The sequence below is a fragment of the Nicotiana attenuata genome, unplaced genomic scaffold (genome assembly GCF_001879085.1).
Source record: "Nicotiana attenuata strain UT unplaced genomic scaffold, NIATTr2, whole genome shotgun sequence".
Lineage (NCBI taxonomy): Eukaryota > Viridiplantae > Streptophyta > Magnoliopsida > Solanales > Solanaceae > Nicotiana > Nicotiana attenuata.
The window spans coordinates 286,907-302,305 of record NW_017670608.1 but is presented as its reverse complement, the minus strand read 5'-3'; the positions used below and the strand labels follow the sequence as shown (position 1 = coordinate 302,305).

The 15,399-nt window shown below is 33.2% G+C and overlaps 1 protein-coding gene across 1 annotated transcript; it reads right to left on the bottom strand.

Annotated features, from left to right (window-relative positions):
* Positions 1–612: 612 nt before the first annotated feature.
* LOC109241482 (protein NAR1) lies at positions 613–9,078 on the bottom strand. Its single transcript, XM_019408220.1, has 11 exons — positions 8,853–9,078; positions 8,465–8,553; positions 5,633–5,786; positions 5,211–5,397; positions 4,995–5,121; positions 4,436–4,592; positions 4,200–4,249; positions 3,947–4,118; positions 1,958–2,084; positions 1,765–1,856; positions 613–1,282 (listed from the first exon to the last, which is right to left on the bottom strand). Exons 1-11 carry the CDS (start codon positions 8,964–8,966, stop codon positions 1,130–1,132), a joined length of 1,422 nt encoding a protein of 473 aa, XP_019263765.1. The 5' UTR covers positions 8,967–9,078; the 3' UTR covers positions 613–1,129.
* Between the last annotated feature and the right edge of the window lie 6,321 nt (positions 9,079–15,399).

Below are 15,399 nucleotides of genomic sequence, written 5' to 3'. Positions count from 1 at the left end.
CTTGCTAGCCGTCTCACAACTGTTGCTGCAAAGCTCAAGGTGTTATAGTTATGCAGTCTTTTTTACTATTTATAGCTCTTTCTGATGTACAATGAGAATGATTGGTATGTTTGGACTTCTTTCGAACTGTAGACTTGATACTCTCAAGCATGTTCAAGTATCAAAAGTGGATATGCGCATACAAGAACTGTACAAATTCTGGGTAAACAAAATTTCAGCCGACTGCAGTATATTACTATTACAGCATACAAAGAAGTTGCTAGTGATAAATGAAAATCTCGCCGAAGAGGACTAACTTCAAATCTTGGTCTGAAGATAGGTTTGGTAGTTCAAATTTCAGACACACAAGTCCAAAGTTGTGGATTGCCAAGCTTTACTTCAAAACCTAAATGTCTAAAATTTGAACTACACAAAACAATATGCCAACTTCAAACATACAGGTCTGAAGCTAAGCTTTTGCAAGCCCAATTTCAGACCCATATGTCAGAAGTTTTTGAAACTCCCCACGAATTTCAAGATGAGTGCCACTTTGCCTTTAAAAAGAAACATCTGAGTTTGCATCATGATTTAACTTGTGAACTATGCTTTAATGAAAAGGGGAAAACCTCAAAATGAAATGGTCATATTGTCTAGCTTAAAAATTAACCAAGAGTAGGTGCCCCAAAAAGACATTAACATGTATGCGCTTGTTTGCGCGATGATGGAAAGCAGACCAAGGAAAGGCAACCTATGAATACAAATAGGGCTACACTTATAATGGTGATATTATTTACCATTAGCATCAAAAAGTTGCCGCTCTCCTAACGGATACATATGAAGTGTGTCAACTTAATAAGCTTGATAGCTTATGGGATAAGACACGTACAGTACAACTTCCAATCTAGATGGGGCAAATATGTTAGCATTGCAACCTAAACTACTGTGTAATTCACAAGTACAAACACAACATATTTACAGTATGGGTTGAACTCGTTCAGGACCAAAATTGTTGTGCATGCCCTCTGAACATAGATTGCGAGCACTTTGAATCAATGCAGTGTAATATCAAAACCCTCTCCGGATGCACTTGCAGAAAAACAGCAGAAGGGAACACTCCGCCAACCGGTTAAAAGCTGATATTTTGCATTTCTCACCAGTTCTGCAACTGTGAAGTGATACTTTTCACTACAGGATGATATTCAGTATGCAAGTACCTCTTTGCTTTCTCTGAACCAGGCTGTTCAAGCCACTCATTGTATAGGCCTTTTATGATGGGATTGTTGAAAGGATCAGCAACGACAACCTGAACATTAACAAAAGAGCATTCAGTTTCAAAAGATCAGAAAGTTTAAGCGCAAAGAAAATAAAGAGTTCTCATATCAATCATGGCTTTGCAACTTCTAAAGAGTAGACCTTTCTTTCATTAGAATCTACTTAGGCGAACATTCTCATAAACTTCCTTACGGGAGAAAATATAAAAGCCAAAAAAAGCAGCAGCTCTTTATAACAGAAAAAAGCCACAGATGGGGAGACAGACTTCCATTTCAGCATCTCAAACATGAATGTTTTCATGTTTGGTTACTAGAGAGTAGTCAGAGATGAATCTCCCAAGCTCTGTAATTCAAGTTACACACTGTATAGTTCCTTGACTTGGCACAAATTATACGCAAAAACTTCAAGCTGGAGCGGAAATTTCTAGAGTCCAAGATGGTGTAGTATGAAAAACTCTGCCAATCATAATTGGCTATACAAACAAAAAAAATCCAATTGCACCATGTCACTTACATCTTCTACATAAGCCGTCTCCAACAGCCGAATCAACTCTTTACCTGACTGCCCAGGCTGTGGCTTTATTTGTCCACCACCATTTAAGCATCCTATAATCAAGAGGGAGGCAATTAAAGACAACTAACTGTTAACATTGATGCAAGGAGGTTCAGAGTTGTTATTCACAAAATAGAAAGATCTAGAATCTGACCTGAAGGGCATGCCATGATCTCCAAGAAATGGTAGTCACACTTTCCCATTTTCACTTTCCTGACAACATTCTGCAGGTTTCGGAAACCATAACATAATGCAAATTTCAGGACTGATTTATCATTCACCTGTGTTATAGACATCTCGTCAGTGGATTGTCAATGGCCGACTACTCTTTTGTGGCAATTGCTACGAACTTATTATAAATATACATTTAAAAAAGAACTTTCAACTACATATATATGGTTCAACTTGAAGACATTGGATACGCGGGGTGGTGCGGAAGCTCTACATATTACGAACTTTCACTAGCTTTTAAAGTTTTGCATCTTTTGATAGCATGCCCCTCCCCTTTTTCCTTCCTGGGCCGAGGGTCTACCGGAAACAGCCTCTCTGCCTTTTTAAAAGCAGGGGTAAGGTCTGCGTACACTCTACCCTCCTCAGACCCCACTTGTGGGACTATACTGGTTTTGTTGTTGTTGTTGTAATCTTTTGATAGCATACAATAGTATAATCTCATTTCTCACCTGATTTTCGTTGGTTGCAGAGTTAAAAGATTTTGGAAATCTTTGAATAGGAAGAAAAGATGGCAAAAGGATTCAAGAAGAGTTCAAATGCAAGCTTATCTAAAGAGCCGCTGTCAGCGTTTTGATTCCGCTGGCAGCAGAATTGTGACAGTTTGATAGGATCTGAAGTTTTTGCAGCAGGAAAATTCCATTGCAGCAGATGGAAGCCGCAGGCGGTGGAATTGGGTTCAATCTGGTAATTCTTCGAAGTTTCAGCAGCAACGGCAAAGCGCTGCAGCGAATCTATTTTGTTGGCAGCAAAAGTGGAGGCTCCTGAAGTTCAAATCTGGGATTCAAAAGCGCTGTCAGCGCTTTTATTTCGTTTGTAGCTGAATTAGCAGTATTATTAGAGTTATTGTAGGAATGATTTGTAAATTAATTAGACTAGTATAAATAGTAGATAACGTGTTTTTTTAATCAGTATAGTAGATAGAAAGAATATGTAGGAACTTTTGCTGCTGGAAAGCATTCAATAGGAACTTTCTACTATTCTTAGCAAGGATTCAAGCAATTTTTGGAAATTCATCAGGAGTTTGAGTCATCCAACTTAATTTTCATTATTATTATAAATTCTTATCTTTTAATTGCTTTTACTTTCATTTCTAGCATGAGTAGCTAATTCTCTGCTTGGGTTGTAGACCTAAGTTTGCAAGTTAATGGGTTATTAATTGCTTGTCACTAATTGCTTGGGTTATGATTATTTAACTGATTCCATGCTTTATTTGTCAATTTAATGGTGGTCAGCACTAGATTAAGCCCTAATTTTCTTAATTTGGGAAGATGGAACCAAGAGTAGGTAAGAATCAATTATCAAGGAATTGAGTTTTTTTTTTTAATTGGGAGAAGGTAACATATTAGTATATCTATTAAGCAGGGATTACACAAAGTAGTGTAGTCCTATATAATTGCAAGGAGAATTGAAGCCTGAGTTCCTAGCCCTTAAACTATCATAAGTAATCTAGAATCTCATAAATAAATTCAGCTCCTTGTAAGTAAACCTGTTTACACTAAAAATAAAAAAGAACTAGACAGTTCATCTTCAGCTTCTGAATGAGACTTCCGTTATCTTCAAAACATCTCTGATTTCTCTCTTTCCAAATTGTCCACCAGATGCAAGTTGGGACGATCAAGGAATTGAGTTTTATAAAGGATTATATTACTCAATTAATAGAATCAAGCTAGGAATAGCTAGATTCTTACTTGGGTGTTCATCGATTTGAATTTAGCATTCCATTTGGTTAGGGAGAACTTAATAGGGCTAGGCCCATTATTATTGGAAGATCTTAATAAATAAATTATAATTGAACCAAAATCAAGAAGATATTGCATTGCCAGTCTACAGGCACTTAGTTTAATAGAACACTATATGGGCGTCTTCAGCATTCTATAAAATCATGCTCCTAGGGGAAAACAAGCAAACTTACTTCTAGGCTCACTTCTTGGAAATCAGAGTTCCTTAAAGTCTTGAATGCTATAGGGCCTTTAACTTCCTGATTTAAGAGAACTTTAGCAGCATGACGATAAATGGTATCTGCATATCCTCCAGAGCTTCCGTGAACCCCATAAAGATGGCCCTCCTCATCGATATTGGCAAACCTTTAGAGAGAATATAAGCACTCAATTGTAAGGATTTGCATTAACAAATGAAATAAATGGAAGGTGTATAAAAGTGCTTACAACTTATCTAGGGGTGACTCTTCCAAGGAGTGAAAATTAACTGCTTTTAACTACATCAAAGAGAAAGAGTTTGACTATGAGTAAACAACATAGTGCCCTTTATAAAGAACAAAACCTAAAAAGAGTGAAACAAAAGATATGAAAGGAAAATAACTGCAAGTACTCTATAAATGCAAGCTCTCTCACATTTTTGCTCTGAGGGAAAGTAATACTGAGAAGCAGAAAACTTTCTTTACCTGTATCAAATCCAAAACCTCTCCTGTTGTCAGAACTGAATCAACCTCCGTAATTTTTTCACTATCTGTATCCACTTGAAACACAAAGTCCTCACGAGCAGCCTCGAGTTTCTTGTCATAACATGGCATTACCGTCACATGATATATATCCTCTGGTCTGTACAAAAAGCAAATCTATCAAGCACCAGTTGACTGCGATCAGGTCCAACAACTAACAGCTCGATTTAAGGAACATTACAAAAACTTTAACTTTTCATCAACTAACATGCAATATCATATATCCTGAAATATCAATCTGTCAGCACTGATTTTCACTGTAAATGAAAAAGAAATGGTTTCTCTGAAAACTTTCTGTAGGATGCATAAAATGGATGGGAAGCACAACAGGCAGCAAAAGTCGATTGCTTAGTGCATATTTGCAAAACAGCAACTTATGACTGATTCTTCTTTTTGAGGTAGACACGCAGAGTCCAAGCATTACAGTTCAAAAACACAAAAATGAAAATTACAGTTCACATATGATGCACAATGCTTAAAAGACGAGATGACAACAAGCTACCTTACACTTAGCTTTTGACATAAATAATTCTTAACGACTGCTCCAATAGTTTGTTGGGGGCTCTTGACTGAAGAAATGTATGGAAGAATGTAAGAACCAAGGGTCTTCTCAGCGTAGCATATCCAACCTGCAATTTCAACACCAGTAGAATTAGAACATATCGTAGAATCTCAAGCAAGAAATTAAGACAAACACCAAAGTAAATGAAGCCATTACCTGGACATGCGGAAGATATCATAGGCAAAGGTGGCTTTGACTCCCCATTACCTGTACTTTGGGATTGTTTGTATCGCACCATGAACTCGTTACAAGATTCTATTAGGGTCAAGTCTCTACTGCTGCTGGTATCAAATATAGCTTTCACACCCAGAGACTTAAATAAAGTTGTGAGCTTCCTGAAGACCTGAAATAAGAAGTGCAAGCTCGTATTTATTTCAAACAAAAGCAAATGCTTTGCAATACTTGTTTTTTTTTTTACTTTGCTGAAAAGCAGGAAAACAAACACCACAGGCCTGCATCCCTCAAAAAAGGCATTTTACCAAGAAAAAAGGATGGAAGTAAGAATTACAGCGGTCATATCAGGTGAGAAGACCTACTGCAAAAAGTGAAATTACAAATATGAAAATACCAAAACCTACCTGAAGTGAAGAAAGTCCATATTGAACAGCGAGAGAGGCCCTAGACTGGGGAGATACAGAGACAATAACCGTTCTTCCCTTTTCCAAATTGGAAAGGAACTCATCTAAGCTCTGCTTCTCAAGCATGACTGTTTCTGCTGATGTAATGCACCCGCTGCAATCAGGGATCAAGCTCTTTATTGTTAAATCTTTTATAGAGAGATTGGCATTTGCTTTTAATAGCTCAAGCAATAAAATTCAAACACAAAGTAAAACAGAATAAAATTAATATCTATCAAGTAATAGTTTTCTGAGTAACTTCTCTTCTTCTTCTTTTTTATCATGAAGCATTTTTCTGTGTTACTTATAGACTGGACTGACTGCAACAAGACCAGCACCGTATAACTGGGTTGGTCACAGACCTATGAGGGACCTTTTACCCGATATGTTTATAATGGCAGCAAACAATACTTCGTCTTTAGCAGAAAACAGAATTGATGGCGTTTGGAACATCATTTAGAAGAAATTTCAATGATTGGGAAGTACACAGGGTTGCTGAATTTTTCAACCTTCTGAATACAAATCAGCAGCCATCCAACACTGATGACAGCCTAATATGGAAGCCAAGAAGCAGGGTTATCAAAGGCAAAAAGCACAAAAAGCTCTAAGGTCCGTTGGGGCTTTAAGCGCAAAGCGTAAATAAAGCGTGGGCTTTAATGGAGAAAGGCGCAACTGGAGAAAAAGTAAAAACATGTATATGTAATCCAAGATCAATAATTATAAACATGAATTAACAAATATATGGATAAAGAAATTGGAAAAAATTACGATAAAAAGTGAAATATCAATTGTTTAGTATCGCCTTTTTAGGATTGCACTCATTGGCAAGGAGAAATATGCCTTAGAGCCTTGATGTGACACTGAAGCGCCCACAAAGCGAGGCGAAGCGCTCAACATATTTTAAGCTTCGCTTCAGGGCTTAAGCGCGCCTTTGACATCACTGCCAGGAAGCAATGGAGTTTCAGTAAATTGTTGCTATAAAGATCTAACAAAAGGTGGATAATCCTGAATAGCCTTCCCTATGGAAATAAATTTGTAGGTCCAGAGCTCCAACTAAGGTTGCTTGTTTCACATGGATAGTATTTACTGAAAACTTGTCTCACACATGAGAATCTACAAAAGAGAGGTACTGTTTTGACAACCAAATGTTTTCGCACTGCCAAGTTACCACCCAACTTGGCAGCTCTTCATGGATACGATTGGTTTCGAATAGGTCATGTCAGGGACAATAGAGGACTTGTTGAAGTGCTGGTACAGAAAGGGAGTCAGGAAGAGAAAGCTACTATAGTGGAATATTATACCAGCGTGCATATGGTGGACCATTTGGAGTGAGAGAAACATAAGCTGTTTTGAAGACAACACTAACTCCATTCAAAAGATAAAGGCCAATGCATTTTTGTTTTGCTTTTGGTTAGAATGGAACATGTAAATAAGGCTGAAATAGTTTTACAGGTTCTAGAGTCTTTACAGGTTTAGCGGAGTGCTTTTGTTTTTTGCTTCTCTGCTGATATTGTACAGTGGCTACAGCACGATCTTTGTGCTGGTTTATTTATAAAATTATCTTACCTTTTTCAGGGAAAAGAACAAGACCGGCACCTAAGCCTTAACATAGAAATGTAGCCCAAAATTGCGAAAACAATGGAAAAATTCAAGCTATTTGAACCGTCATAGTTGATTTACAGTTAGAGCCAGTTTTGTTAAGCTTGGAGAAGCTCAAGTTGTGCACTTCCCTGTCACTTAACTGGCCCTTTACGGTAGGCGTCAAGGTGCTAAGGCGTGGTCATTTTCACTATGGGACAAGACAATAAATATAGCTGACAAAATGATACACTTTAGTTGTTAAGAAAACGCTGTGGTTGAACTTTAATGATTAAGAATAAGATATTAGAAATTTAGCATAAGAAATCTGGCTACTGAAAACCTAAGACTACATCTTCTATTTTTGATAAGGAAAGAAGGTACTAAGTGGGACTCGATCCCTTAACCTCCAAGTAAATAACCTAGCATCCAACCAAGTACACCATTCAGCCTTCTGTACGTCTTCTATTCTAAATCAGAAATTTAAAATACTTTGCAGTTTGAACTTGATTGACATGATTTTAACTGCATATATACAGCTTAATTATTGATTTTTCTTCCTTTGTCCAAATAATTATTGTTTGTGTTTATAGTTACATTTTCTTGCATATCATTTCCATTTTTATATATTCTTCACTGGCGCTTTTCTTCACTAGAAACAACTTCAGTTGTGTTTTGTGCTTAAAGCTCCAATAGACTTTGGCGCTCTTTTTGCGCTTTCGCTTTTGAACTTTGGCTAGGGCTCATTTGCTTGAATGTGTAATTGGAAATTATTCTTGTTTGTTTGCTACTTCTAAACCTTGAATGATCTATGTATTGGACATCTGCAATTGACGTATTATTTTAATAAAACTAAACATGATAGACGTATTAGAAATACACTGTATTAGAGATTACAAGAATGACAAAAATGACCTTTTACCAATTACATTAGTTTGTTAATCATCTCCGACTCTTTTTTTGATGAAGTAAGTTGAAACATTAAAAGGCATCAAGCAGAAGCTAAGGTTACAAAAGAGAGATTAAGTCAGCCCATATTATAATATGACGTAGCTAATATGACATAGCTTCTTTTTCTTTGCTGACCCTGTGATGATCTTTTTTTTTAACATAAACAAAGTCATGTTAAGGTTATCCCCATATTACTGAGTCTAACTTTTCAATTCAGGGCATGGTTGCCTAGAACAGTATATCCAAAAAGAGATAAGGTAATACCTGCAAGCCAAGCAATCTTTGAGAGAAATTTTGACGGGTTCATTTTGTACTACTGGTTTGCTCAGAGCTCCAGCTGATTTTCCCACATTCTGTTCAAGAAAAGCAGCATTAACTCAACATAATTAGCTATAGCAACAATAGTCTAATAATATTAAGTAGGAGCAGCTAGCTGTTCTTCAAACCAATTGCAGCCGTAAGAAATATAAGTCAATTGTTCAATACTATAAAGGTATTCTCTTTACACCAAATCCCTACAAGTCTAAATTCAAGTCAGCATGAACACAAAATCCATGCCTAAGAGAGGCTGATCTATTTCGCCCACAGTGAATAACAAAAATTACATGTATTAAAACCCTAACCTTAAAAAAATGTAGTAAAAAAGATATACCCGGGGGATCCTAGGAGTAGAATTAGCATTGAGGGAAACGACGCAGCCCTGGGAGGGAGCTATGTAATCATTCAAATCCCCTATCCTTAGTGTCGCTGAGAATTTCTCCGACATCGCCAAAACTCCTATTGAAAATGGAAAATTGGAGGCGGTGGAGAGAGAAGCAGACGCTGCTATCAATTTGGAAGAGTAATAGTTGTCAAACTATGGCCTTTGAAAATGGTGGCGGCCTGTTCCTTTTGTCTTTTCCAAATGGCGGCCTATTTTTTTTTTTTTTTTTACTAAGTACCATTTATTGCTGATATTAATTTACGCAAATTATTTATATTTTACAAAAGATTTTTATTTAGAGGCAACAGCAGAATTATATGAGCAAAAAAGTTTAGTATGTTTATTATGACATGAAATATGCAAACCAAAGCCGTCAAACTTCTCAGCATCCTTATATAATACCATTTTATTATAAAAGCCAAGTTTTTCCGGAATCAAATTTTATGTTCTGTTATAATATATGTTTTCTATAACAGCAATTAGCTATAACATTCCAAAATATCTGGAACAAACAAGGCTATTATAGAGAGATTTCACTGTATAATGAATAAAAACCCTAGGAAATAAACAACGAGATAGCTTCCATATACGCAAGCAGTATTAGCAAGTGCATACAATTCCTTTTTTGTTCTAACCAATTAACCCCTACAACTTATTGTGCTTAATTAACAATATTAAATTATTTTTTGAACAATAATCACCTTGTAAAAATCAATTTATAATCTTCTCTATTGGGTTTCTAATCTTCATGTTCTTTGTATTTTGTTGGAAACTATAGTTATCTCCACCCATAAGTAACTTATTATAAAAATTGGCTAATCCATAAAATATTATTAATATTAGTCAAATGCTATCAACATAAGGGGTCATTTGCATCTATACCCAGTTTTTGGGTCAACTTTTAATTTATACCCGCTTTGCAAAAAAAATGTAAGCGTACCCACTTTTCGGGTAACTTCAGACATACGGGCCTGAAGTAGCAAAAATTTATGTCTGAAGTTTGAACTTCATAATGTGTTGCCTAAAGTGTAGCCTTATCAAAGCAAAACTTCAGATATTTTTGCCTGAAGTTTGGCCTGACTTGCAAAGGCAATCACGCAAACTTCAGTTCATAGTGCAATGGCAAACTTTAGTTCAATAAAACTACAGCATGTTTTGGCTGAAGTTTTTGTTTTGTAATTGCTGAACTTCAGCGTTCTAGGAGCTGAAGTTTGTTTTGTATTGCTGAACTTTAGCATTCTAGGGCTGAAGTTTGTTTTGTATTTGCTAAACTTCAGCATCCTTAGAGCTGATGTTCTAAGTCCGCACACGAAAATGAGGAAGATAATCTTTCTCCAGAATAGATCATGATTAGCAGCGATTGATGCTGTCATTTCAAAAATTAAAGAATGAAAAATATTTTCGATATGAAAACAAGTTACTACAGATAAATTAGAACCAAAACGAGATACTTGAGCCTAGATCTAACCCAAGGCTGTTCATAAGCCCATTTGTATCTTCTCAATATCTCAGCTTCAAAATACTTCTCTCTATTGGGCCTGTAAAGCTAAAATATCTAAGATTAAATTATTGTGAATAAGACCAAACTGAACATAGTGGGACAAGTAGATATATATGAATCATCAGGCTAGAATGCATAACAATATCTCAAGCTTCAGCGTCTAGAAAATGAATGAGGAGAAGGAGGAGGACAAAGAGACCCGAAGCTGTTTAAAAAGTGGGTACAAATAAAAATTTTTTTAAAAAATGGGTATAGGTTAAATGGAGGCGACCAAATAGGGCGCCCCATGTAATTTTTACCAATATAAGTCAATTAGCTATTTGTAGCCAAAAAGGTTAAATTTTTAATTTTTTTTGATTGGGTATTTTTAAAATAGATTGGGTACATCCTAAAGAGTTTGAATCTCAATCTTGGGATGATTTGGTGGAGTTTTGGGGTGGTTTGAATTGAAAATTCGAAGTAGAAGATGAACATAAAAAAAGAAGATATGTGTATCATTTGTATATCACGTATATATCATATGTGTATCAAATGTGCATCACATGTATATCCATGTATACTTGTGTGTGAGATACATGCATGATACATTTTTTATACATGTGTCGCAGAAAAAGAAAATTAAGCTCGATTTTATCACAAATTTTGATACCAAAACATTACAAATCACCTCCACTCTTGCTCAAAATTTATATATTGCCTCATCTATATGTTTTCAACGAATTCCAACCATACCCATTGAAAGAAAAAAAGTTCTTTTTTGCCTATTTTTTTAATATCGTATATCATCGATAATGAATTTTGATTCCAGAACTGGTCTAATTCACCTTCACACTTCGTCAAATTTTGTATATTGCCCCATTTATATGTTGTCAACGAATCGCAATAATACCATTGAAAGAAATCTTTTTTTTTCCTATATTTTTTGAATGTTGTATATCATTGATAATATTTTTGACTATTTTTAATAACATGACTAAAATAGCTAGTTATTGATAAATAATACCTTTTTTGGTACATTTCCGTAAGATTCCATGCTCTGTTCCAATAATGTATGTTCTCATTTGTGGTTTACACCTTAATTCTACCCTTTTTAATGAATATAAATCCTAATCTCCTTATTCCTTGCAAAACAATAAAACTATTTTATTCTAAAACTTTCATGAAGACAAAGTAACAAAAAATAATTAATTATTCATAAACTTATTTTAACATTACAGAAAACTCAAATAATATTAAATCAATTTTGAAAATTCAATTCCTTTTAAAATGTTGTACTAATTTAACAAAATTATTCTTTATTGAATAGTCCTGGAACATTTTTTCAATTAAGCCAAGTTCTTTTTCCTTTTTATTTATTTATGTGAACTAAGTTTGGTTTCACATTAATATTAAGTGGCAAACATCATTGTACAACTTAAAATCATAGTTATGATAACTTCAAACTAGGAAACCTAATTTTGACAATTAAAATTACAGAATAAACCCTAACCGAACATTGCACCCGATCTTTAATGAACATGACCTACGAGATGATTTTAAACAAAGTCTAAATTAACAAAACAAATGCAAGATATTTAAAAAAAGGATAACTTAAATCAATGTATCATCTATAAAAGCTTCCTTTTATTTTTAAAAATCTTTAGCTCTTTATCCCTTTTACACCACATCATTTTATTTTATTTTATTTTTTTGGAGGAAATTAGTTTATAATGACTCTTACAAAATGAAGAGAAATTCAAGGGGTGAAATTCAAAAATAGCCAAATTTACAAGTAGTAATTGAAAAATAGGCACAATTTTAAAAGTAGTCAAAATTTGGTCAATTTTCATGTAGTAATTAATCTGAACGAAAACACTGCTCAAAATCCGAAAAATATTCCAGCATAATATACTGGAGTTCGAATTTTTTACATGTGAACTTCCAGCATAATATACTGGAGTTCCAACATAATATACTAGAATTCCAGCATAATATGCTGGAAGTTCATACACAGGTGCTCCAATCTCCATATTACGCTGAAACTTTCCGTGTGCTGGTGTTCTAGCCTAATATGCTGGAAGTTCCTACAAAAGTGCACCAATCTCCAGTATATTATGCTGGAACTTTCCGTGTTGCAGCAAAATAGTGACTATTTTTTAATGACTTTGTAAATGCTAACTTTTTTCAATTAGCAGTCCAAAAACTGACTAGCCCGTGCTAATTTTACAAAACCAAGTTGACTCTCCTTTAAAGTTGAGGCCAGTTCTTACCAGATCCAAACAATTGATAGTCCAACCCAAAATGTGAATATGGGCTAAAGTCCAAAATAAATGTAGTATCATCGTCATCCTAACCTTGCCCCCGTCCCCCCTAATGGGGGCAATTTTTGGGGAAATTTTACTTCAACCCTCCCCCATTTTTGTCCCTAAAATGGGGGATGAATAGTGTTCTCTCAAATATAGGGGTGCACTATTCATCTCCCCCATTACTATTCATCACTTTTTTATTATTATTTTATTATTTAATCTTTTATTTTATCTCTTTATATACACTTAATTATGTTTATGTAATGTTTTTATAATATTAATATTATATCTTAACTTTGCGGTATAACTTTGATAAATTAATTTTCGTGCATTTATTATTTTTATGTAAAATTATAAATTAATTTTATTATAAGTTATAATTGTACAAAAATATATATAATTATTTTTGGTAATCAATCGAGATCGTGAAGGTGCTGATAATAATTTATTTCTTGATTATTTTTCAGATAATCCCCGCTTTAATGATCGCTAGTTTCGTCGTAGATATCGGATGTCCCGTAATTTGTTCCTCCGAATAGTTGATGAAGTTAAAGGTCATGATATGTACTTTGTACAACGTGCCGATGCTATGGGTAGATTTGGATTATCTACTCTACAAAAAATTACAGCCGTTTTTAGAATGCTGGCATACGGTTTGCCAGCGGATGCCACTGATGAATATGTGAAAATTGGAGAGTCGACTGCAATTGAGAGCCTGAAAAGATTTTGCCGAGCTGTCGTAGAGGTTTTTGGTGAGCAGTATTTGAGATCACCAACACCTAACGATGTTGCAAGGCTTCGGCACATCGGTGAACAACGTGGCTTTCCAAGAATGCTAGGCAGTCTAGACNTAAGTTAATTTATTATAAATTATAATTGTACAAAAAATATATAATTATCTCAAAAAATGAATGGTGCAAATATAAAATATTAGTTTTTGCTAAAATTGAAAAGTGAAGATTAAAAATACATTAAATAAAAATACACTAAAATTGGAAATACATGACAATTGAAAATACATTAAATTAAAATATATAAAAATTAAAACTACGGTAAATAGCATAATAACTTAGTAGGGAGCTATGTCGTTTCCAGATACACCAAAATCATTATAGTATTGACTGAATGGGGCTGAGGATTGATGTTGTTGTGATTGTGAATATTCTTGACTTCTTTTATACATTATTCATTGTTGTTCTTGTCTCATAAATTCACGACGAATCGGATCGGCAATAGAATCCACATCCATCATTAAAATTTTATTTTCTTCTTTCATTTCTTTTACTCTTACTTTTTCCTTTTGAACAGTCATAGCTTCGTTTTTTGCCTGGGTTGCATGTATTTAATTAATCTTGTATCGCAATGATTTCCCTTTTATTTGAATTATTAGTTAAACTATAATAATTGCTTACAAATTATATTATTTAAAATTTTATGAAATTGTTTTAATTATGGAAATTACAAATTAATAAAAATAAAAGATGGAATTTGTTTAATTGAAATTAAAAAATAAAATTGAAATGAAAGATAATAATCTATCTATATAGAATAGGAGAAGCAAAAGCACTACATTAAGACAAGTGTCTTAACTACAAAAAGCCAAGTGGCATTGTTAAGACAACTTAAACTACTTTTCTAACTAATTTGAATTTTAAATTTTGAATTAATTGGTTACACTACTTAATTAATAAATATAGATATCTTATAATTATCAATAAAAAAGGAAAAATACAAAAAGATATTCTACTCATTCAAATTGGAGTTTTAAAATTATTTTACAATAAAAAAATAAAAATAACATATACACATAACTAAAATCATAATAAACAAATAGTCATATATGAAGAATACTAAAAAAAAAAAATCAAATGATATAGTAAAAATACATCTACTAATTAAATTGCTCATGTAGGAAAATTTAGTTAATAAATAGAACTCATAATTTTATAATGAAAAATATAAAAATATAAAGAAGCTATTAGGATATTATACATAAGATAATATATTATATATAAAAGATATTTTATTAACTGTTAAAAATATTAGTACGTTTTTTATAAAAATAATAAAGGCTTATCTCTTTATACTTTTGATGAATTAAAAATTATAATTTAGGATAATAAATTATATTATTTAAATTTCCAGTAAAATTAAAATGAAAAAACTAATCAAATATTATAGTAGAAAAGAATGTACGAAAAGAGGTGGATAAAGATAATTTTATAATATTTATATTTTTAAATTAATTAATAAACAAAATAGAAATAAATAACATTCAAGAAATTATTGATAAATTTAGATAATTGAAGAATTTTAAACCGTATAACATAAGTAAAAAAAAAATATATTTCCAAAATAAGAAAATATATACGTATGTTCTACTAGAAGAGAAGTAGTATCAAAATATTAAGCCAATTGACAAATTAATAAAAAAATTACATTAGTAAATGTATAGTATTAAGTACTTGCTAATTTAATAAAGAATAAACAAGGAATAAACAAGTTATTTGATTACTATAATGCTTTGTGTCCTTTGATTTTGTATAGATTTTATTATATTTATGTACACTATATTAAATAATAAAATAGTAACTAGTATTTATTAAAGTATTATAATATATTGGATCATAATTTTATAAGATTAATATTCCGTCAAATGCCGGTTTTAGCACTAGTATAATATAGAAGAGAGAGAAAAGTTTAGGGAAAA